This window comes from Microcaecilia unicolor, chromosome 1, assembly GCF_901765095.1.
Source record: "Microcaecilia unicolor chromosome 1, aMicUni1.1, whole genome shotgun sequence".
NCBI lineage: Eukaryota > Metazoa > Chordata > Amphibia > Gymnophiona > Siphonopidae > Microcaecilia > Microcaecilia unicolor.
In genome coordinates this window covers 321,393,607-321,418,394 of record NC_044031.1, presented here as the reverse complement: position 1 = coordinate 321,418,394, position 24,788 = coordinate 321,393,607, and the positions used below count along the sequence as shown (strand labels likewise).

The 24,788-nt window shown below is 47.7% G+C and overlaps 1 protein-coding gene across 1 annotated transcript in view; it reads right to left on the bottom strand.

Annotated features, from left to right (window-relative positions):
* The window catches only part of RREB1 (ras responsive element binding protein 1), a 387,040-nt gene that overhangs the window by 18,183 nt on the left and 344,069 nt on the right, over positions 1–24,788 (bottom strand). Inside the window, 1 exon segment of the mRNA XM_030208824.1 lies at positions 18,159–20,910. Within this exon segment, the coding sequence (XP_030064684.1) occupies positions 18,159–20,910 (2,752 nt within the window).

Below are 24,788 nucleotides of genomic sequence, written 5' to 3'. Positions count from 1 at the left end.
TCCAGGTCAGACTGGCCCTTCTCTACATGCAAAAAAAATTTAACTTTGCAACAGGATATAAAGTTCTGGACAATTCTTTCAGGAACCAATATCAACTGGCCACAGTCAGATGGATGCTGCACAGCAAAACTGGATTCAGAAAGAATAATTCTACATCTAGTATATGTCTACTAATACAATAACTGAATGTTCTTCAAAAAGTAAATTTTAATTACTAAACTAAACACAGTCTATAAATCAGATGACAACCTTATATCTGCAACAGAGTCCTGTCTTTAAGTGATTTGCCACTGAATGCTCATTTTACTGGTATCATCCACCTGGATGAACTAATCTTATGCCTTGTGAAATCTACTATTACAATACCATCTGCCTTCAGCAGCAAATACAACCATGGTTTTAATTCTTATGTGTTTGGGTGTTTCACTTTGGTATTTTCTTCCTGGTCTTTTATGCTGAACAAAGTGAAAGAGCTACCTGTACTATCATGAGATCCAACATCACTTTCTTTAGACAGGGGGATAAGACCGTTTCTTCTTAAGGAGAGGTTGGCAACTCCATGCTTGCGCAAGAGATGGCGTTCACAGTTAGATTTGGTAGAAAAGTATGCCTCACATTTTGCGCAGGGGTAAGGCTTCTGACCTGAAGCAGGGAACAAAAAAAAAATTCACCTATTTATTTTATCAAACAGTCTTGGTCAACTGTAGGTGAACAAGTTTATCTTTTCCCTGAAGTGAGAGGACACTTTGCTGCTGAGGAGAATGCTGCGAGTTTGCAGCAGAAATCTGGGAGAAGAATTTCAGCTACATCAAAACCAAAGGATTTCAAAGATGAACAAAGAAAAGAGGATAGAAAAGGTGGGAAACAGAAGTTATGTGTCTTGCATAAACTGAAAAGGGCCTCATTCAAGCACAACTGAACTTGGATGGGCATCTACTCCGGCATATTAACTTCAAACTGAGTCTTTGTCAGGAGGTTGTGTCTTAGTGTAACTTCTTTTATGTATAAGATGGGGATTCTCAGAGGGCACTGCAGACTGCTCTGCTTTCAGGATAACCACAAATACAGAGCAGATATGGCCAATGCCTGGTTGCTCTGAAATTCTTGAAGATCATGGTTAATAACTCCTGCATAGGATGTCCATATAGCTCCATATCAAAGGAGAAGTCTGAGTTGCTCCTAAGTTTACTCCCACTGCGTCTGTAGACTTGAAGTTCTTTTAATAAGTAAACTACAGCCCATCAAAACAAAAGGTTAAAACCAGGACCAGCACAGCCCTCCCGTTTGATAAGGAAATATATAGTCAGCCTGCATGGATTTCCCTTCCACCTTCCTAATTTCACCTATCTGGATTTGTGAAATAGCTGTATTCTGAAAGATCACCACAGCACTACTCATGACAAAAAAACAAAACTGCAGTAATGTAAGCAAAAAAATTAATTGCTACAGTCTGACTTCTGCCCAGTGCATCCATGGTGTGAAGCCCCGCCCAGTGTATCCCATTTTCAAGGCTGCACCAATGGAAGAGGAGGGAGGCCACATCCCTCCTCCAACTGAAGGTAAGGGGGGTGGGGAAGAGCCGCTAGACCACCAGGTGGGGGGATTGACCAATGGTCCACCAGGCACATCTGAGGGGATGCTGGGGGGGGGGGGGGGGGGGTTGGAGACCCAACGGATCTCCAGACCCCCTGAACCTGTGTCTTGGGTGGGTCAGGAGACCAGAGGTCTGCTGGACCTCCAGCCCCCTGTTGCTGGGGGGGTTCATGTCGGGGTTCCTGTGGGGGGGGGGCTGCTACAGTGGGGGGAATGGGGGCTTGCTAGCATGCAAATGCATGCTGGACAGGACTCACTATTCCTCCCCAATGGTCTGCAAACCGTAATGCCAGCTCAGAGCTGGCGTAGGGTTTGCCACGGCCAGCGAGCCACTCTTTGGCGCGCTGGTCACTGATCATTAGGGATGAATAGGTTTAGCATTCATTTGCATGCTACTTGCGCTAACAGCCCTGGTTTGCATGCATTTGTATGCTAGTCGCATTCAGAGCCCGCAAGCGCTAATATGGCGCTAACAGCCTCTAGTGCCTGCGTTTGCTTCTGATTATCAGCTCATAAGCCAACAATATGCAGATTGAGCACAAGTTTAAAATGACCAAGCTAAAGGGAATGAGGGCCTTTTGAACAGCTACGGTATATGTTCTGCATATTTAGATCCCTTGGAACTAACCACTCAAAATACTGGTTGATGTAGGACAACCTCCTGAAAGCATGGCTCTTTTGGAACCTTCCTCCCCTCAGAAGCAGAAGAATACCCCTTCCAGAACTCCCCATTCATGCCACCTAACTGAGTTCTGTAGTGGAGCTGGCAGAAAAATTGTCCTCTCATTTGTCAGCAAAGATATCAGGAGGTGGGGCCAGTGAGTTGTAGCTTTTCTTTGGGGGTGGGAGGGGGTCTGGAAGGGTCTTTCTTAATTAAGGAGCAGGAAGGAAGGTGTGCCTGGCATGACCTTGCTTTGTTGTGGGGGGGGGGGGGGGGGGGGAGATTGGATGAAAACAGTGTCTTCAGAAGCATCTATTAGTGAATTGGGATTTGGGATGTCCAGAGTGATCTCTTTTGCTCATGGATGAGCCCTGAGAAGGCCACAGTGATTGTCATAGAATGGATATTCTGCACACAAGTTAATTTCAAAACCTTACCCCTCCTGCCAAGCTCCAAAGAGCTCAATAAATCTGGCAGACTTTAGGATAATGTGTTAATAAACTCATCATCATCCTATGTGAATTTTTTTTCATACATGTGCAAGCTCAATTTAGCTCAGGCAAAATCCTTAGAGGGTCTTTTACTAAGCCGCAGTAGTGTTTTTACCCTGCGGTAGAAATCAGCTGGCAGTAAATGCTGAGAACGCCCATAATATTCCTACAGGCGTCTCGGCGTTTACCGCCAGCTGATTTCTACTGCAAGCTAAAAACATTACCACGGCTTAGTAAAAGACCCTCTTAGAGATTAAGGTGCATTTTAATGTGCATGACTAGTGCCTGAGGCCCTTGCAGACTCAGACCCAAAGTCTTCCACTAACATATACCCATGTAATGGAGTGATTATGAGGCTTATAATGTCCACACATTGGAGTTTTCATGATCTTCAACACGTTAACCAAGAAAAAAAAGTCTTTATCAGACAATACTTTTTAAGCTAACAACCTTCATTTGGTGGATCACGTTACTGTCGTACTTGCATGAGTGTGAACTTCAGGGAACGGTTCTTTAATGATCTTTCTTAGCTGATCGTTATGCTTATGTCTAATACATACCCACCTCTATGTGGAGTACCGCAAGACTAAGCTTTCTCTTCTCTGTTATGTAACATCTTTCTGAGCCCTCTGGCTCTCCTTGTCCAGTTTCTGGGGATCAACACCCGTTTTTTCAGTGATAACATAACTGAATAACTAAGCTGAGGCTACTAACCCTGATCTTTCTTCGTTTAATGCCTGCACATCTACTGTTACTTCCTGGCTAGAAGCTCATTGGCTGAAACTGAACCTGTTGAAATGTAAAGCTATGTGGATCGGTTGGGTTTTAACCCCTATTACTTATCTAGTATTAGTGGGTCATGTTCTACCTTTGGAATCCTGCCTTAAGATATTAGGATACACTCTTGATTCTCAGATTTCTTTCACATGTCATGTTGCTTTGGTGGTTAGGTCATGTTTTGTGGTCTTGTGGTTTATTCAAAATAATTGGGCTTTTTTTTGAAACCTCTGCCTTTGTTGACCTTGGTGTTTTCCTTCCTGATTAGTCACTTGGACAACTACAACACAGTTTGTAACAATATTTCCCTTCAACTTATATACATCATTTACAAATCATTCAAAACACAGCAAGTTACAAACAAAACTTAATCATGTTACTCCTCTTCTTAGAAATGCTTGCTGGCTCCTGGTCTGTTATCATATCAAATGTAAGCTATTCATTTTGGGCCTTAGAACATTTTACATTGGCTTTCTACGCTATCGTCAGGAACTCCCGCCACCGCCGCCCCTCCCCTGCTGCCGCCAGGTACCTTTGCAGGCAGGGGTCCCCAACCCACGCCAGCCGAATTCTTCTTTTGCGCTGGTCTTGGGCGCGTTTGCTGATCTGTTTCTGCGAGTCCTGACTCCTGACGTCCTGCGTGCACACGTGAAGGACGTCAGGACTCACAGAAACAGATGAGTGAGTGCGCCGGAGACTGGCACTGAAGAAGACTTCGGCTGGCGGGGGTTGGGGACTCCCGCCAGCAAAGGTACCTGGCAGCGGAGGGTCGGCGGCGGGAGGGGGGGGTCGAAAGTGGCGGGGGGGTGGGCTAAACTGTGCCCCCCACCTCGTGCTCTGGACCCCCCTCCCACTGAGGTCTGGCTACGCCCCTGATATGCGCAAATCTTTGGCACACACATTGTTTCTGTGCTACAGCCTTCTGAGCATTCTGCGCACATTAAAGCCGGTGCTAGTCTGGCGCTAATCACCTCTAGTGCCAGCATTACATTTTGAGCATTGGCCCATTAAACTTGACGATTGATGCCATGATGCTTTGGAGCAATGCTTGATACACTGCACATTGAAGCAGGTTTTTTATACTCTCTTATCCTGATATTTCTTACTAGTATAATCTAGTGCTTCAACATTATTTCTTTATTTGCTATGAGATTATGTGATGTGTGTTTGACCCATCTAGAAAAAGCATAATCTAGCATGAATTAGTGGCAGAACTACAGGGAAGATTACTGATTTGTTTTCATTTTGATTTTAGTTTTCTATATTCCATGTAACATGTGTACTGGGTTGTGGAAGAATAACCTAGTCTCTCCTGACCACTATTGATTTAATTCATCACATCTAATGACATATTACAGGAGCTTTCAGTATGTGGCCTGCTTGACACCAGGATGTAGCGCACTTTTTTTTTTTTTTTACCTAATTAGCTAGCGCACATGATTTTGAAGCATTACAAAACTGTTTGGCAGCTATGTCATCAACAATTTCAGGAAAGATTCACATATTTTGAGGAGTATAAATCATACTACAACAGGCTACAACATTCATTCAGCTCACAGTCATTGATTTCTGATCATGTGGCTCACTGTTGGAAAAACTTGGATGCCTCGATAGATTTATAATAATAGCTGTACATATGTGGTAAATTTATGCTCTTCTGAAAATCAGAAACTGTCTTTTTACTTGGAGGAGTGGGGAGCAAATCTTACCCTGCCTTGGCTGTTAGTGCTCCATGAGATGGGAAATTACTAACTTCAAGGTTTCCTGCTGTTGGTGCTGCTTTCAGTCATCGCTGCCTGAGCAATTTATGTACTATATCAAGGATGAGCAACCACTGTCCTCAAGGGCCACAACCCAGTCAGGTTTTCAAGATTTCCACAATGAATAAGCAAGAGATCTATTTGTATGCACTGCTTCCACTGTATGCAAATAGATGTCATGCATATTCATTATGGAAATCTTGAAAATCCGACTATATTGTGGCCCTTGAGAACCATGGTTGCCCACCCCTATACTATACGAACATGGCAAGCATACTACTTTACTCCCCTAGGAAGATACCTAAGTGGAATGAGGCTTCAAGTTGTTATGAAGAGCTCTGGAGAACAAGGAGAGGTTCTGCAAAATTCTACAGCCCTTCCCAGGAGCAACTCTAGCAGTGAGGAGGCATGCAGAAACTTCATGTGCAGGAGCTTAGAAATAGAGGGGAAGCAAAACTTATTAAAATCCAAAACAGTCAGAACCCATGGCTCTTTTAGAGGATGAGGGTCTCTTTTTCGGCACAGCGAATGCTACATACCTGTAGAAGGTATTCTCCGAGGACAGCAGGCTGATTGTTCTCACTGATGGGTGACGTCCACGGCAGCCCCTCCAATCGGAATCTTCACTAGCAAAGGCCTTTGCTAGTCCTCGCGCGCCAATGCGCACCGCGCATGCGCGGCCGTCTTCCCGCCCGAAACCGGCTTGTGCCGGCCAGTCTCATATGTAGCAAAACAAAGACAAGGGAAGACACAACTCCAAAGGGGAGGCGGGCGGGTTTGTGAGAACAATCAGCCTGCTGTCCTCGGAGAATACCTTCTACAGGTATGTAGCATTCGCTTTCTCCGAGGACAAGCAGGCTGCTTGTTCTCACTGATGGGGTATCCCTAGCCCCCAGGCTCACTCAAAACAACAACCATGGTCAATTGGGCCTCGCAACGGCGAGGACATTAATGAGATTGACCTAAAAAATGTACCAACTAACTGAGAGTGCAGCCTGGAACAGAACAAACAGGGCCCTCGGGGGGTGGAGTTGGATCCTAAAGCCCAAACAGGTTCTGAAGAACTGACTGCCCGAACCGACTGTCGCGTCGGGTATCCTGCTGTAGGCAGTAATGAGATGTGAATGTGTGGACAGATGACCACGTTGCAGCTTTGCAGATCTCTTCAATGGTGGCTGACTTCAAGTGGGCTACCGACGCAGCCATGGCTCTAACATTATGAGCCGTGACATGACCCTCAAGAGCCAGCCCAGCCTGGGCGTAAGTGAAGGAAATGCAATCTGCTAGCCAATTGGATATGGTGCGTTTCTCCACAGCCACTCCCCTCCTATTGGGATCAAAAGAAACAAACAATTGGGCGGACTGTCTGTTGGGCTGTGTCCGCTCCAGGTAGAAGGCCAATGCTCTCTTGCAGTCCAATGTGTGCAGCTGACGTTCAGCAGGGCAGGAATGAGGACGGGGAAAGAATGTTGGCAAGACAATTGACTGGTTCAGATGGAACTCCGACACAACCTTTGGCAAGAACTTAGGGTGAGTGCGGAGGACTACTCTGTTATGATGAAATTTGGTGTAAGGGGCCTGGGCTACCAGGGCCTGAAGCTCACTGACTCTACGAGCTGAAGTAACTGCCACCAAGAAAATGACCTTCCAGGTCAAGTACTTTAGATGGCAGGAATTCAGTGGCTCAAAAGGAGGTTTCATCAGCTTGGTGAGAACGACATTGAGATCCCATGACACTGTAGGAGGCTTGACAGGGGGCTTTGACAAAAGCAAACCTCTCATGAAGCGAACAACTAAAGGCTGTCCTGAGATCGGCTTACCTTCCACACGGTAATGGTATGCACTGATTGCACTAAGGTGAACCCTTACAGAGTTGGTCTTAAGACCAGACTCAGACAGGTGCAGAAGGTATTCAAGCAGGGACTGTGTAGGACAAGAGCGAGGATCTAGGGCCTTGCTGTCACACCAGACGGCAAACCTCCTCCATAGAAAGAAGTAACTCCTCTTAGTGGAATCTTTCCTGGAAGCAAGCAAGATACGGGAGACACCCTCTGACAGACCCAAAGAGGCAAAGTCTACGCTCTCAACATCCAGGCCGTGAGAGCCAGGGACCGGAGGCTGGGATGCAGAAGCGCCCCTTCGTCCTGCGTGATGAGGGTCGGAAAACACTCCAATCTCCACGGTTCTTCGGAGGACAACTCCAGAAGAAGAGGGAACCAGATCTGACGCGGCCAAAAAGGAGCAATCAGAATCATGGTGCCTCGGTCTTGCTTGAGTTTCAACAAAGTCTTCCCCACCAGAGGTATGGGAGGATAAGCATACAGCAGACCCTCCCCCCAATCCAGGAGGAAGGCATCCGATGCCAGTCTGCCGTGGGCCTGAAGCCTGGAACAGAACTGAGGGACTTTGTGGTTGGCTCGAGATGCGAAGAGGTCTACCAAGGGGGTGCCCCACGCCTGGAAGATCTGTCGCACTACACGGGAATTGAGCGACCACTCGTGAGGTTGCATAATCCTGCTCAACCTGTCGGCCAGACTGTTGTTTACGCCTGCCAGATATGTGGCTTGGAGCACCATGCCGTGACGGCGAGCCCAGAGCCACATGCTGACGGCTTCCTGACACAGGGGGCGAGATCCGGTGCCCCCCTGCTTGTTGACGTAGTACATGGCAACCTGGTTGTCTGTCTGAATTTGGATAATTTGGTGGGACAGCCGATCTCTGAAAGCCTTCAGAGCGTTCCAGATCGCTCGCAACTCCAGAAGATTGATCTGCAGATCGCGTTCCTGGAGGGACCAGCTTCCTTGGGTGTGAAGCCCATCGACATGAGCTCCCCACCCCAGGAGAGACGCATCCGTGGTCAGCACTTTTTGTGGCTGAGGAATTTGGAAAGGACGTCCCAGAGTCAAATTGGACCAAATCGTCCACCAATACAGGGATTCGAGAAAACTCGTGGACAGGTGGACTACGTCTTCTAGATCCCCAGCAGCCTGGAACCACTGGGAAGCTAGGGTCCATTGAGCAGATCTCATGTGAAGGCGGGCCATGGGAGTCACATGGACTGTGGAGGCCATGTGGCCTAGCAATCTCAACATCTGCCGAGCTGTGATCTGCTGGGACGCTCGCACCCGCGAGACGAGGGACAACAAGTTGTTGGCTCTCGTCACTGGGAGATAGGCGCGAGCCGTCCGAGAATCCAGCAGAGCTCCTATGAATTCGAGTCTCTGTACTGGGAGAAGATGGGACTTTGGATAATTTATCACAAACCCCAGTAGCTCCAGGAGGCGAATAGTCATCTGCATGGACTGCAGGGCTCCTGCCTCGGATGTGTTCTTCACCAGCCAATCGTCGAGATATGGGAACACGTGCACCCCCAGCCTGCGAAGTGCCGCTGCTACTACAGCCAAGCACTTTGTGAACACTCTGGGCGCAGAGGCGAGCCCAAAGGGTAGCACACAGTACTGGAAGTGACGTGTGCCCAGCTGAAATCGCAGATACTGTCTGTGAGCTGGCAGTATCGGGATGTGTGTGTAGGCATCCTTCAAGTCCAGAGAGCATAGCCAATCGTTTTCCTGAATCATGGGAAGGAGGGTGCCCAGGGAAAGCATCCTGAACTTTTCTTTGACCAGGTATTTGTTCAGGGCCCTTAGGTCTAGGATGGGACGCATCCCCCCTGTTTTCTTTTCCACAAGGAAGTACCTGGAATAGAATCCCAGCCCTTCTTGCCCGGATGGCACGGGCTCGACCGCATTGGCGCTGAGAAGGGCGGAGAGTTCCTCTGCAAGTACCTGCTTGTGCTGGAAGCTGTAAGACTGAGCTCCCGGTGGACAATTTGGAGGTTTTGAGGCCAAATTGAGGGTGTATCCTTGCCGGACTATTTGGAGAACCCACTGATCGGAGGTTATGAGAGGCCACCTTTGGTGAAAAGCTTTCAACCTCCCTCCGACTGGCAGGTCGCCCGGCACTGACACTTGGATGTCGGCTATGCTCTGCTGGAGCCAGTCAAAAGCCCGTCCCTTGCTTTTGCTGGGGAGCCGAGGGGCCTTGCTGAGGCGCACGCTGCTGACGAGAGCGAGCGCGCTGGGGCTTAGCCTGGGCCGCAGGCTGTCGAGAAGGAGGATTGTACCTACGCTTGCCAGAAGAGTAGGGAACAGTCTTCCTTCCCCCCAAAAATCTTCTACCTGTAGAGGTAGAGGCTGAAGGCTGCCGGCGGGAGAACTTGTCGAATGCGGTGTCCCGCTGGTGGAGCTGCTCTACCACCTGTTCGACTTTCTCTCCAAAAATGTTATCCGCACGGCAAGGCGAGTCCGCAATCCGCTGCTGGATTCTATTCTCCAGGTCGGAGGCTCGCAGCCATGAGAGCCTGCGCATCACCACACCTTGAGCAGCGGCCCTGGACGCAACATCAAAGGTGTCATACACCCCTCTGGCCAGGAATTTTCTGCACGCCTTCAGCTGCCTGACCACCTCCTGAAATGGCTTGGCTTGCTCAGGGGGAAGCGCATCAACCAAGCCCGCCAACTGCTGCACATTGTTCCGCATGTGTATGCTCGTGTAGAGCTGGTAAGACTGGATTTTGGCCACGAGCATAGAAGAATGGTAGGCCTTCCTCCCAAAGGAGTCTAAGGTTCTAGAGTCCTTGCCCGGGGGCGCCGAAGCATGCTCCCTAGAACTCTTAGCCTTCTTTAGGGCCAGATCCACAACTCCAGAATCATGAGGCAACTGCGTGCGCATCAGATCTGGGTCCCCATGGATCCGGTACTGGGACTCGATCTTCTTGGGGATGTGGGGATTAGTTAAAGGCTTGGTCCAGTTCGCAAGCAATGTCTTTTTTAGGACATGGTGCAAGGGAACAGTGGACGCTTCCTTAGGTAGAGAAGGATAGTCCAGGAGCTCAAACATTTCAGCCCTGGGCTCGTCCTCCACAACCACCGGGAAGGGGATGGCCGTAGACATCTCCCGGACAAAGGAAGCGAAAGACAGACTCTCAGGAGGGGAAAGCTGTCTTTCAGGAGAGGGAGTGGGATCGGAAGGAAGACCCTCAGACTCCTCGTCAGAGAAACATCTGGGGTCTTCTTCCTCTTCCCACGAGGCCTCACCCTCTGGGGTCTTCTTCCTCTTCCCACGAGGCCTCACCCTCGGTGTCAGACACAAGTTCACGGACCTGTGTCTGCAACCGTGCCCGACTCGACTCCGTGGAGCCACGTCCACGATGGGGGCGTCGAGAGGTAGACTCCCTCGCCCGCATCGGCGAAGCTCCCTCCGCCGACGTAGTCGGGGAGCCTTCCTGGGAGGCGACGGCAGCCGGTACCGCACGCGGCACCGACGCCGGAGACCTCACCTCGGGCGATGGGCCAGCCGGCGCCACGCTCGACGGTACCGGTGGCGCAAGCACCGCCGGTACCGGAGGGGTAGGGTGCAGCAGCTCTCCCAGAATCTCTGGGAGAACGGCCCGGAGGCTCTCGTTCAGAGCGGCTGCAGAGAAAGGCATGGAGGTCGATGCAGGCGTCGACGTCAGAACCTGTTCCGGGCGTGGAGGCTGTTCCGGGCTGTCCAGAGTGGAGCGCATCGACACCTCCTGAACAGAGGGTGAGCGGTCCTCTCGGTGCCGATGCCTGCTGGGTGCCGACTCCTTCGGCGACCCAGAGCTCTCAGTATCGACATGGGAAGGGGACCGGTGACGATGCTTCTTCGACTTCTTGGGGCGAAGCATGTCACCGGAGCTTCCCGGTACCGACGAGGAGGACGTAGAATCCAGCCGTCGCTTCCTCGGGGCCGATGTCTCGGCGCCGATGCAGAGGGCCGATGCCTCGATGCACTCGATGTACTGGCCGCCGAGGTTGAAGGTCTGGACGCTGAAGACGTCGATGCACTCGATACCCCCGGTGCCGATGCCGACGAAGAGCCCGAGAACAAAATGTTCCACTGGGCTAACCTCGCTACCTGAGTCCGCCTTTGCAAAAGGGAACACAGACTACAGGCCTGAGGGCGGTGCCCAGCCCCCAGACACTGAAGACACGACGCGTGCCTGTCAGTGAGCGAGATTACCCGGGCGCACTGGGTGCACTTCTTGAAGCCGCTGGAAGGCTTCGATGTCATGGGCGGAAAAATCACGCCGGCGAAATCGAAAGACGAAATGGCGAAATTTGGCACAGAAAAAAGGGAAATTTCAACCGGGGCCTAAGTAAGGCCTACCCCGACGACGAAAGAAAACTTAACGGGGCGAAAAAACTCGAAGTAGAGGAAGGGAAAAACCAAAAATGGTTAATCCAAACACTTTCTGGATTTCTCACAGAAAATAGTCGAAAAACGACGCGCGAGGCCGACTTTTCGGGGCACGAACGGTAAAGCACAACCGTACCGAGCGCGGAGAAAAGAAGACTGGCCGGCACAAGCCGGTTTCGGGCGGGAAGACGGCCGCGCATGCGCGGTGCGCATTGGCGCGCGAGGACTAGCAAAGGCCTTTGCTAGTGAAGATTCCGATTGGAGGGGCTGCCGTGGACGTCACCCATCAGTGAGAACAAGCAGCCTGCTTGTCCTCGGAGAATAATATTTCCACTGAGAGGAGGCATTTGTAATTGCCTGCCAACAGAAGGTCCTACTGTGTTTTTTTTTTTTTTTTTTTTTTATGTTAGGGATGCAAACATGGCAGAAATTTTGGTTTCTTTGTGCTTTTTCAATCTTATTTCTAGCTTATTTCATAAACTGATTTTAATAAAAAGTTCTAATGCAAGTTAAAACATTTTAACCCACACTAAATGACGTGGAGGGGCATTTTCAAAAGAAACGTCCAAGTTGGGATTTGGACATCTTTGTAAAATGTCCAAATACGGAGACGGGGAAATTCGTATTTTCACAATGAAAGGTGGATGTCCATCTTTTTTGAAAATACCAAGGGCGTCCTTGGATTTGGATGTCTTTGACTTTCGGTGATCTTCGAAACCAAAGACGTCCATGTCTAAAACGTCCAAATGCAAGCCATTTGGATGTGGGAGGAGCCAGCATTTGTAGTGCACTGGTCCCCCTGACATGCCAGGACACCAACTGGGCAACCTAGCGGGCACTGCAGTGGACTTCATAAATTGCTCCCAGGTACATAGCTCCTTTACCTTGTGTGCTGAGCCCCCCAACCCCCCCCCCCCCCCCCGCAAAACCTACTACCCCCAACTGTACACCACTACCATAGCCCTTATGGGTGAAGGGGGGCACCTATATGTGGATACAGAGGGTTTCTGGTGGGTTTTGGAGGGCTCACTGTTTCCTCCACAAATGTAACAGGTGGTGGTGGTGGTGGGGGGGGGGGTACGGGCCTGGCTTCGCCTGTCTGAAGTGCACTGCACCCACAAAAACTGCTCCAGGGACCTGCATGCGCTGTCATGGACCTGAGTATGACATCTGAGGCTGGCATAGAGTCTGGCACGTAATATTTTTATTCAATGTTTTTTGAAGGTGGGAGGGGGTTAGTGACCACTGGGAGAGTAACGGGAGGTCATCTGGTCATTTCAGGCACCTTTTTGAGCCTTATTCGTAAGAAAAACACGTCCGGGTGAAAATGTCCAAGTGTTAGTCATGGACTTCTCTGCTTTTTTCGATTATGGCTCCTTGCGACGGACTTCAGTTAGAGACGTTCAAAATCGGGTTTCGATTACACTGATTTGGACGTCTCTGGAAGATGGGCATCCAGATACCGATTTATGTCGGAAGATGGATGTCCATCTCTTTCAAAAATGAGTCTGTTAGTAAGCATTAATTTGTAGGTTAAATGTGCTTTAATTCAGTTTAGCATGTACTATCTTTTTTGATGTTCATGGTACACAGAATAGGTAAGGAGAAATTAGGTCTTACCCAATAACTTTCTTTCAATTAGTCCTTCCCACTATTCCAAAACCTGTGGGATAGTTGTGTCCATCAACTAGCAGGTGGAGATAGAGAACTGAAAACTGAACTGAGACAAATCTCTCTTGGCATCCAGTCCAGCTTCTCAGTATTTACGTAGACAAGCAGTAAGGAGAAACTCAGAATAAACACAACAATCTTAAGCAACTTGCTAACCTAACACTAACCAGACAAGCAAACATGCATGGACCTCTTCTGGACAACTTGTAGAGAACAAGAGATATTTAGGAAGCACTATGCATGGTGACAGTCGTTATTTGACCCATTACTTTGCACCAACTAAACATCTCAGAAATCCCAGGTGGGCCTCTGGTATAGTGGGAAGGACTAATGGAAAGAAATTTATCAGGTAAGACCCATTTCTCTTTTCATTACATAGCTTCCCACTATTTTAGAACCTGTGAGATGTTCAAAAGCAATCCCTAAAGTGGGTGGGATCCTGGTGCGCCACCCTAAGGACTGAAGTCCCAAAACTGGCTTCAGAGCACATTGCAAGGTCCACCCTATAATGCTTGGCAATGATATGCAGTGTCAACCATATTGCTGCCTTGCAAATATCTGCCAGAGATAGTAAGGTAGTCTCTGCCCAGGATCTCACTGTACACCTCAAAGAATGAGCCCACAAGGCATGAGGAGCCTGCTTCCCTGTAAGCAAGTAAGCTGATGTGATAGTCTCCTTCAACCATCTAGCAATTGTGGGCTTGGAGGCCATGAAGCCAAGCCTCTGTTTACCAAAAAGCACAGTCTTGTCTGATTAGAAAAACTCGTCCATGACTTCCAGATATCTAATGAGGTCACTACACACATCGAGAAGCTTCAAGGAAGAAAACTGAGCCTCTTTGTCTTCTCTATGAAAGGACAGAAGCTCCACAGATTGTTTGAGATGAAATGTAGATACCACTTTTAGAAGGAATGAACTGTGCACAGGGAGACCCCTGCCTCCGAAAAGAAAAAGAAAGGAATCCCAACAAGAGAGCCTGAGGCTCTGAAACCCTATATGACAACACAACTGCCACCAGGATGCTGTCTTTAGGGTAAGATATTTCAAGGAGGCCTTCTGGACTGGCTCATAAAGAGGCTTCTGAAGAGTACCCTGAGCTCCAAGTGATTTATCTACCACTGAGACTCTTGTTTATCCACGTGCCAGATAGAACTTGTAATGATCTCTGCAACCTGACTTGCTGGTATCTGTTGTCACCACTTCCCATTGTGTTAGTGGAAAGGGAGCTCTAACAATCAAATTCCTAGATGATAACCATTACTGCATACCCCATCTGGCAACCAGCATCAAAGGAAGATGAAAGTCGTACTTCTGTGACACTGGAAACCAGAGGCTGAAAAGACATTCCTGTAACAGCTGCATATGAGCCCTTGCCCACAGCACCACTTCCATTGCCGCTGTCACTGACCCCAGAACCTGTACGCAGTCCCAGACCCTGCCTTGCCTTAGAAGATGAATCTGTTGACCTTCTGCACTCTATGAGGAAGATCCTCTGCCATGCTGCGTAGACTAGAACAACCAGGTACTCCAGCGTCTGTGATAGAGTTAGTCTGCTCTTCTTGAAACTGATCACCCAATCTGACCGCAGAAGATAAACAACTTGTCCATCAATGTCACGCTGTCCGACTAGCATGATGCATTAATGAGCCAGACATCGTGATATGGATGAACTCTGATTCCCTGGCACTGAACCTTGGTAAACGTTCTTGGAGCTGTGGCTAGACCAAAGGGCAAAGCCCTGAACTGGAAGTGATGGCCTAGCATTGCAAAATGTAGAAACCTCCGAGACAGTGACCATATGGATATAATGTAAGTAAGCCTCCTTGAGATTGAGGGCAGTGAGAAATTCTCCCACTTGAACTGAAGCTACGACTGCTGTTAGTGTCTCCATGTGAAAGCAGGACACTCAGAGGCAGCTGTTTAGACCTTTGAGATCTAAGACTGGACAACATGTGCCTTCCTTCTTTAGGACAAGGAAGTAGACAGAGTATCTGCTTTGTCCCTGTTCAATCTGGGGAACTGGAACAATGGGCTGCAAGAAATCTACGGTGCCCTGAACCTTGACTGCCTTGGTTCTCTCTTGACAAGGAGACTTCAAGAAAAGAGGAGCGACCAGGCGGGAGAACTCTAATTTGCAACCTTCTGTAAGAATATCCAGAACCCACTTTGACATGATTTTGACCCACTCCTCATAAAATTCCTGAAGACATCCTTCCACTGGAGGAAGAGAAAAAAGAGTGGACAAGTCTCTCATCTTTATGAAGCTCTGGAGGCATTGGGCGCTCCCGCTGACTAAGAGGAGGACTTCCTGTCCACATGAAAGGAACATTGGCGCGCCTGAAAATGGGACTTCTGACTATATTGCTGATGACCAGGCTCGTACTATCTGCTGTCTCAAAATCAAGATCAAGAGCCCCCTGAAGATGGACGACCAGAGGCTTTTGGCTTATCCTTTGGCAACTGCTGTGGCGTAGTTTCCCCTCAGTTCTTTCATCAAGTTACTAAGATCTTCTCCAAATAGCCTGAAAGGGCAGTTTAACTAGATGTGACTTCGATGCCCAATGCCACAACCAGAGTTGCCGATGTGCCATGACAGCCAAAGATATATAGTGAGCTGTAACCCATAACACGTCATAAATAGCATCCATAAAGTAGGCCAACTCCGCTTCCAGCTGGGTGTTATGGCACCCATCTTGTGTTGCTAACTGCTGATGCCCAAAGAGATCACTTCAAAGGTTTGTTTGAGCAAGCCTTTTAGCTTCTTATCCTGTGGATCTTTAGGGCAATGTCCCTTTCCACCACCAAGGTAGTCTTCTTAGTCACTGCTGTAACCAGGGAGTCCACCCTGGGAGGCTACAATTTATCTTTTTCCCCTGGAACTAACAGAGGCAAGTCATGGCTCTTCTCACTCTCAGCCTCACATCCGGTCAGACCCATTCTGCTGTAATCAGGTCCTAAATGTCTGGATGCATCAGGAAGACCTTAGAAAGACCTCTAAGACCCCCTCATGATCAATGAAGATGGAACTCCTGACATCAAAGCAGAAGGCTCCTCAATAAAAATCACTGCCAGTGCCTCAGAAATAAGAGTACTGAGCTCCTCTTTATGAAACAACCTCAGTACTTTTGGATCATCCTTCTTCTTAGGAGGCAGCTCTCCCTCCTCTAACGTTTCCTTCAATGATGGCTCCTCTGAATAGACCGAGGCCACTCCTGGAAGTCTAAATGAGATCTCTAAGGCGCTGGAGGGGCAGCAGGACGAGAAACTGAAGCACCATGCAACAACTCTTGAGTGTCCCTGCTTCAGTAAACAGGCCTGGTGTAAGATCAATATAAACTCCGGGGAAAACAAAGATCTTAATGCAGCCGAATGCTCTGTCGGGCCCTTAGGCTGTAAAATGGCAGCTGTGTTCCGAATGTGATCAGTCAGAGGATGCTCCTCATTACCAGTCGGCCCCGCCAAAATGAAACCTGTTCCCCCACTCTCCTGCATCAAACTGCACATTGACCCTGCCAGAGAGCCCAAAGACCCCGGCATATTCAGATGCTGTGCTGAATCTGAAGATGTGCTGCTGCCAACCATTTCCTCCCCATCCCACGAGATTCCCGGCTTGCACACAATACAATGCCCTGATGCCGGCCAACAGGTCCCACAGCGGGAATACCACTTAACTGCCTCCGCGAGAGTCACCGTTCACCCCGACTGTCAGTAGTGAAGAACAACATGTCCCAAGCAGTGAGTCAGGATCCCTCCCCTGCACCAAGTAGAAATTGCAGCCCTCCAAGCGGGTCTGAGTTAAACTTTAGTCAGACTTACCACTGCTGGCTGCTCCTCCCAAGCTCACAGTCTCCATAAGTCACAGATGAGAAAGGCTCTGTCCCACACTCTCCAGAAAACCTCTTTCCTTCTCCTCTCTTATTTATTTATTTTTTTAAGATTGTTGTGCTGGAAAAGGACAGCTCCACAGGAAAAACGGGAGAGGTGAAGGGAGATCATCGGGCACCACAGACAGGGATCTGAAGATCTCCAGATATGACTCTGAAGACTGAAGCCACCCACAAAGCTCAACTGGGGACCAGTTGACCAACTGGACCAAAAGTAAATCACTCAGAATCACAGGCTGAAAAATGTGTCCATCCACCTGCTGGAAAGAGAAAATACTAAGAAGCTGGACTGGATGCCAAGAGAGATATGTCTCAACTCAGTTTTTTTTTTTTTTTTAATTTAGATTTTGCTCACACCTTTTCTCAGTAGTAGCTCAAAGTGAGTTACATTCAGGTACACTGGTTATTTCTCTGTCCCTGAAGGACTCACAATCTAAGTTTGTACCTGAGGGAAAGGAGGGTTAAGTGACTTGCCCAAGATCACAAGTAGCAGAAGTGGGATTTGAATCAGCTACCCCTGGATGTCAAGACTTGTGCTCTAACCACTAGGCTACTCTTCCACTCCTATCTCCGCCTGCTGGTTGATGGAAACAACTATCACACAGGTTCTGGAATAATAGGAAACTATGTAATGGAAATTTCCATTGTTTATACTACAGTACCATAATTATCCTATGTGTGTACCGAATAAGCTTTTGTACCTTTTTCTGGTCACAGTGAAACAGAACCACTCAGCACTACAAAATATTAAGTCTTCAACAGTAATTCATGCAAACCAGAAATACATAGTTACTTAATTTCTAGGTGCAAGGAGTAGTTAACACTTTAGGTGTATGCACCGACATATAACACAAAAAGGAAAAAGGCTAGACCAACACATAACTGGGAAAGAAAAACTATGGCTCTTTCAGCCTACAAGGCTTGCTTCTCTTTTCTTTGGTTGACTCAACATAAGAAACTGTGGATGAAAGAGCTTATATGTGATCTGTCCAACTCACAAGCAACCACTACAGATAACTCTGCTGGGACAGTATAAGGACAAAATTAAACACCCATCCTGACTGCAACAGTTACAGCGAAGCTTGTGGGTGCTCTTACCTGTGTGAGTAAGCATGTGCCGTTGTAGGGAACTTGCCCAAGGGAAGACCCGAGGACAGTAAGGACAAGTGATTTTTTGCAAAGAGTTGGAATAGGAATTCCTCTTTCCTTTCAGTAATTTATCTTCAGCAGCTTCTCTCTCATCCTCACTTGTTCCATGCTGGTCATCTTCCTCTTTAACAACCTCGGTGGACTGCAGAAATGGGCTGAATTTGTTAGTGTCTGTGGTAGCAAGCATCTTCTCTATGCTCGCAAACTCCCCGCTAGATTCCAGGTCTTGCCCAGCTGGTATTTTAGGTTTATTTTTTGTTCCTTTTTTCCTACCTCTTTTCTTTGTTAACCCAACCATGCCCATTGCAGTTGGCTTCTCAGCCACATTTGGGCTGCCGGCTTTCAAACTGAGGTCACCAGGGACACTGGAGTCTGTCTGCAAGGCTGCCATGATTGTCACTTTTGATTTGGGGGTCCCTGACTTCTCAGATCCAACTGCACTATTGGTTTTGGGGAGAATAGAGTCTGTAACTTCAGTTTTAAGTAAAGCAGAGGCAGATGATACCGATGAAATTATCTGTGCTATAGAAGCCAGTGGTGGCAACTCTTTAGTTACTGGAGGTTTTGGCAAAAGGAGGGGTGGCTTGGGTCTCAAAGGACGCAAGAAGCTTGAGTTGCTTACAAAAGTTGGGGAAATGATAGGAACAGTTAAATGCAATGGACCTTTGAGTGGCTGGGAATGTTTGAGCAGCACATGTCTGTCAGAGTTCCCATTAACACTGAATGCTGGTGGGCACTGCTGATGGTTGAGCTGGTTTCCAGGTTCAGAAACTTGTTCTTGTTTGTTGGTTTCACCAGAGGTCTCGTTCTCTTTGTCCTTTTTGTTTTTGGGAATGGACAAGTCTATGGGCTCCATGGAACAGTCGTAGTGTATGAGGGGGGAGGAACTGTAGAGGTTCTCTTGTTTCACCTGCACAGTGCACATGGGTTTGTTCTTTTGGGAAAAGTCCAAGGGCTCATCCAAATCCTTTGGGAAGCTACTTGTGGATTCAAGTTTTATTGGGAAATTCGACACAGTCTCATGCACAAATCCATTATGGGGTTCTGCACAAGATAAGGAGGATACCGTGGGCTTCTGGTCCAGGTAAGTGCTCTCCTCTGACAGCAAAGATTCAGACTGATCCTGTTCAGGGTTGCAGTTCACCATTAAAATGTGATTCTCTATTTCTTTCTCTTGTACGTGCAAATGTTGTTTGAGGATATGGTGAATGCAGTTTATTTTGGCTGAAAAGGTAGTGCCACACTCTTTACATGCAAAGGGTTTCTTCTTCTGGAGGCCACTATGTGTTCTCATATGAATGCGAAGGGCTCTGTAGTGCTTCAGGTTATCCCCACAGTATCTGCATACAGTATCAGGAGAGCAAAAAGCATCGACCATCTCTGGGGTGTTACTGGAGATATATTCAATATTCTTTTCAATATCTTTCCTGGTCATTTTGAGGTGTTTTTTGCGCAGATGTCTCTCACAGTTGGCTTTCACTGTGAAAGGATAGTGGCAAATTTTACAGATGTATGGCCTCTCCCCACTGTGTGTCCTCAGATGTCGTATCAATGCAGCCTTATCAGCTGCAATATAGTCACAGATGTTGCACTGGTAAGGGGAGATGCCCAAATGGGTGCGAACATGAGCCCTCAAGACTCCAGAAAAGGCAAACACCTGATCACAAAAACGGCACGGGTATAAGACTTTTCTCATAGCAAGAGATTTCTTATTAGCAGCGCCTGACATCATGGCCTTGAAATCCCTTTCTGTGGTCTCATCCTTAATCTTGGATTCTAAATCTAGAGGCAAAAGAACTTCCGTTATATTGTCCTGATCTAACGGGGTTTCCGTTTCATGCTGACTTAAAGGCTCTCCTTTGGGCTGGAGAGACAGCTGTGCAGTAGGTGAAGGTGGCTTGGCTCCTGATCGACACTGCAAATAGGAAGCATTTGAGGCAGACTCTACTGAATTTCTGATCACTCTTAGTCGTGGGGGAGGAAGGCTTGGACTGGTGCAGCCTGGAGATGGCTGCTGTGCATTGAGCAGTGGAGGCGGCGTTGAGGCTGCAACCATTGTCCGTGGTGCCACTAGAGGCTTTGGCTTGAGAGGAGGCATGGGCTTGAAAATGGATGGGGCGGCACCAGGAGAGGCCTTGGGAAGTGGCGGGAGACTGATCTGAGTAGGTGCTGAGGAAGCCATCTTCAAAATTTGTTGAATGTCAGCCAGCTCACTAGAAATTGGTTTTACCACAATACTGTTGTTGGGCTGAATGATAAATCCTTTCTGGAAAGGCTGAAGGGTCAGGAGCTTCATGTTTTCTTTTGTATGTGGAAAGGCAGAAAATGGGCCTCCCACAGACGAAGCCTCCAAAGGAGACATGTTCGCCATGCTTGTGCTGCCTGATTCCTGAGGTAGGTTGCTCTTCAGTGTTTCGAGCTGAACTGCTTGCAAGTCATCTGGAGTTAGATCCTCCTGTTGCACAGGTTTGATCTCTTTGGTATGCTGCAGGCCCAAGGATGCCATGAAGGCTTTCTGTTCTAGATCCTTGTCGGCCAGGTCTTTAAAGTCTGGTTTGTGCTCCTCAGTTCCATGATCCTGTTGATGGGTTTCCTTGTGCAGTTTGAGCGCAGAAAACATTGGGAATGCTTTGTTGCAGGACTCACAGACAAAACGATGAAATTCACTGATGCACCTTCGCAGATTTGTCTCACACCAGACCTGCATGAGCACAAAAAAATAAAATAAAACCACTAAGGAAGACTGTTCTGAATCAAACAAGTCATTAGTTCTTCAAACATAAGGGACACAAAATACATTATGTTAATCAAGTTGGTTACTTTTCAGCACATTTCAAGTTTATGAAATCCAATCTAATCTAATAAAATCAAATCTGCTAGTTACATGGTCAATATTGAAACTAAAAAAAAAAGAATGCAGAATTCATTTGCAATAAATAAAAGATGTTTTATAATCCTTGATCCCCTGAAGAAAATCATCAATGCCAAAGATGTTAAAAGTCCATGTTCAAAAGGTTTGTAGGCAATGTTTTGGACATAGCCAGACAAATCATTAAATTTGAATATTTCTCTCCTCTCCCTCCCATACACTCTAGCTAAATTTTTTCCAAGTAACTTGTCTGGAGAAAATTTAGCCAGGCACAAAGAGGTAGCGTTGTCCATACTCCCAGGACACAGTTTTACTTTGTTTGAGCAGTGTTGATTTCAGCTGGCAGAGTCAAGCTGCACAAGTTATTCAGTAACTTTACTCAGATAGGTTTGCCACTCTCCAACTTGCAGAATATGGGCCTCTAACTGTATCAAATGTACAGGTGTTATTTTTCTGTACTCTAAGGTCGGAAATAGTAAGGCCCAGGTCAACTGTCCCGACTGGTTTTCACTCTAAAAGAAGAGTCTTATCAATCATCATTGTCTAATTATGTGATAGTTTGAAGTTTCCCAACCATCACAATCTAGTTCAGGACTCACCAACAGTTTCAGGAAAAACACTGACACAAAATTCAAAACACTGAGAGGTCTGGAAAGGGCCTTCCTGGAGAATTTGCTGAGTAAGAGTTCCTCCTCCCAATCTGCTCAGTAAATCTGGAGGGTGGGGGGGGGGGGGGAGCAGCCTTGTCCAACCCTCTCATTTGAAATTCTGGTACAAAGGGAAGACAGGGGTGAGGATTCCCACAGGTATGGCAAATAATCCTATATAACAATTTCCACCTCCAACGTTCTACGTCTGGATGCCTGGGTTTGCAACATTAATTCCCCTTGGTCCGCCCTCGCGTCAAAACGTAATGACGTCAGAGGGCAGAACAATGAGAGGGACGGGAACGCTGGAGGCGAGCTGACATCAAGAGGGAATGTTACGAACGGAAGTCAGCGCCAGCCAGCCAACCTGCGCTGTCCGCCCTCTTCTCCCAGTCCTTTGCCTGCTCCTCGCCTTCCTGCATGCAGCCCAGAATTTAAAAGTTCTTACCTCGGGGTCCGGCAGCAGTAGTGAAAGGCGAGCAGGCTCGGCGTTTTAGCCTGCCTTCCCTTCTCTCTCAGCTCTGCCTCTGGTCCCACCCTTGTGGAAACAGGAAATGAGGGCGGGACCAGAGGCAGAGCTGAGAGAGAAGGGAAGGCAGGCTGAAGCGTCGTGCCTGCTCACCTTTCACTGCTGCTGCTGGACCCCGAAGTAAGAAGTTTTAAATTCTGGGCGGCACGCAGGAAGGCGAGGCGCAGGCAAAGGACTGGGAGAAGAGGGCGGGCAGCACAGGTCGAACTAGCACTCGGAGGAGAGGGAGGGAGGGGGGCCTGGAACTCTGATGAGAGGGAGGGAGGGGGGCCTGGAACTCGGAGGACAGGGGGGCCTGGAACTCGGAGGATAACCTTGCTAGAAACAGGCCTTTTTTACTAAAAGTTCTATATTTCTTAGAAGTCAGTATCAGTGCAGCCCCCAATACGTACATTTTTCTGAGGAAAAGCTGTGCAATTTTTAGTTAACCAGTACTCCTCGGTCAATTGCTTTTAAAAATGTCTTTAGTTCAAATACCTTGTTGTCATCTGAGTCCTGGAGTGCACAGAAAGATAAGGGGAGCTGATGCAAGAAACTACATTAAGTCCGAAGATACAATAAATAGTCAGTAATATTTCTGCTTTTCTTAAGAATTCAGTATCAGCACAACCCTGCCCCCTGCTCTTCCCCACATCTCTTTATCTCTCCTCCTCTACTTCCCCAGGCATCTGCTCCCCTGCTGTTTACTCTATTCTACAGACCTTTGCGTCACCCACTTCTCCTATCTGTTGACCCCATGATCGTGATCAGTCCAGCAGACATAAATGGTGACCCATGAGTTCTGAACATGCTCATGTGAAAGCACAAAACACAGCATGAGAAACCGCGCTTGCTGATTCAGCTGCACAGCAGTCTAGCTTGGGTAGTGAGTCTTGCAGCATGCTGACAGCCAGCCACACATACCTTCATTGGTTGCGGCATCTCTTTTCTAGGGGTTGAGGAAGAAGAAAAGTACAGGTAGGCCATGGCAAACTGTCCTGGCCCATGTGCTATGGTCTAGAGGATCTCAGGTCTACTTGTTTATTATTATTATGATGAGGGAATTTTAAACTATTCCCAATAAATAAATATTCCTGCTGGTTAAACAGCCCTGCTGAAATGGGCTTTGCCACTCTTAGCTTGGGTACAATTACACATACATTACCTATGTTCAGGCCAATGTAGGAAGCTGTGCTGTCCTTTAGCATAGCATAAGAACATAAGAGTAACTAGCCATACTGGGTCAGAGCAATGTCCATCTAGCCCAGTATCCTGTTTTCCAAACAGGGGCCAAGCCAGGTCACAAATACCTGGCAGAAACCCAAATCGTGGTAGCACTCCAAACTACAAATCCCAGGGCAAGCAGTTGTTTCCCATGTCTATCTCAATAGCAGACTATGGACTTTTCCTCTAGGAATTTGTCCAAACCTTTTTTAAACCCAGATACACTAACCGCTGTTACCACATCCTCTGGCAAAGAGTTCCAGAGCCTGGTTGAGTGAAAAAATATTTCCTCCTATTTGTTTTAAAAGTATTTTTATGTAACTTCCTCAAGTGTCCCCTAGCCTTTCTACTTTTGGAATGAGTAAAAAAAAATCGATTTACTTCTACTCATTCTACACCACTCAGGATTTTGTAGTCCTCAATCATATTTCCCCTAACCTCTTTAGCCTTTCCTCATACGAAAGAAGTTCCGTCCCCTTTATCATTTTGGTCGCTCTTCAATTCCAATGCAGTAAGGAATTTTAGTGAGGGAAAAGTCAGTAGCAAAATCTCTACATTAAAAGATAGCATGCTGGGCATACAAAACACTGAATTTCGAATTGCTCTAACAAAACCAAAAACATGCTAAAATCTAATGCAGCTTTTTACTCTTCTCATAGCACTGAATCTTCAACTCAGAGCTGGAGTAAAGATGCATTGCAGGAGCAAAATATGATCCTGTCCAGATACTGTGTCCCCCAAATGGATCCCTATCCCGCCCCCTGCCCCACAAAAAAACCCTTGGAGGTCTAAATGGGCCCATGGACAGCCAAAACCTGAAAATCTCCCTGGTGGACCAAATGACCACCATGCACTTCCCATCCTCCCTCCCCTGATCCCACAAAAGAAACCTTGGTAGCCAAGAGGGCCTCTAAAGGTGGGAAGCAGGAGTGATACCCACTCACATCTGCTTCTGGTGCCATCTTCCAAAATAGCAGCATCTGGCTTTTAGCGTTGGGTCAGACTGCCAAATAAGAGGCTGCTGCCCTTACTGGGAAGCAATCCCTTATTTGGCAGACTTATCCCTAGTGGTGTGTTTTAACACACCACTAGGAGGCAGGCATCACCATTTTTCAAGATGGTGGCATGTAGAGAAGGATGCTGTGGAACATCTCCCCGGACCAGGTAAATATTATTGGTTATAGGAAAGGGGGATCCAGCTGCACTGCAGCCCGTCACTCTAGTCAAGATCCTCCCAGTGCCAGGTGACCAGTCCAGGGATGCTCTAGATCACATAGCTTTGGGTCATGGAGGGGGAAGGGAACTGGGGCCACTGAACTGCCCAACAACTT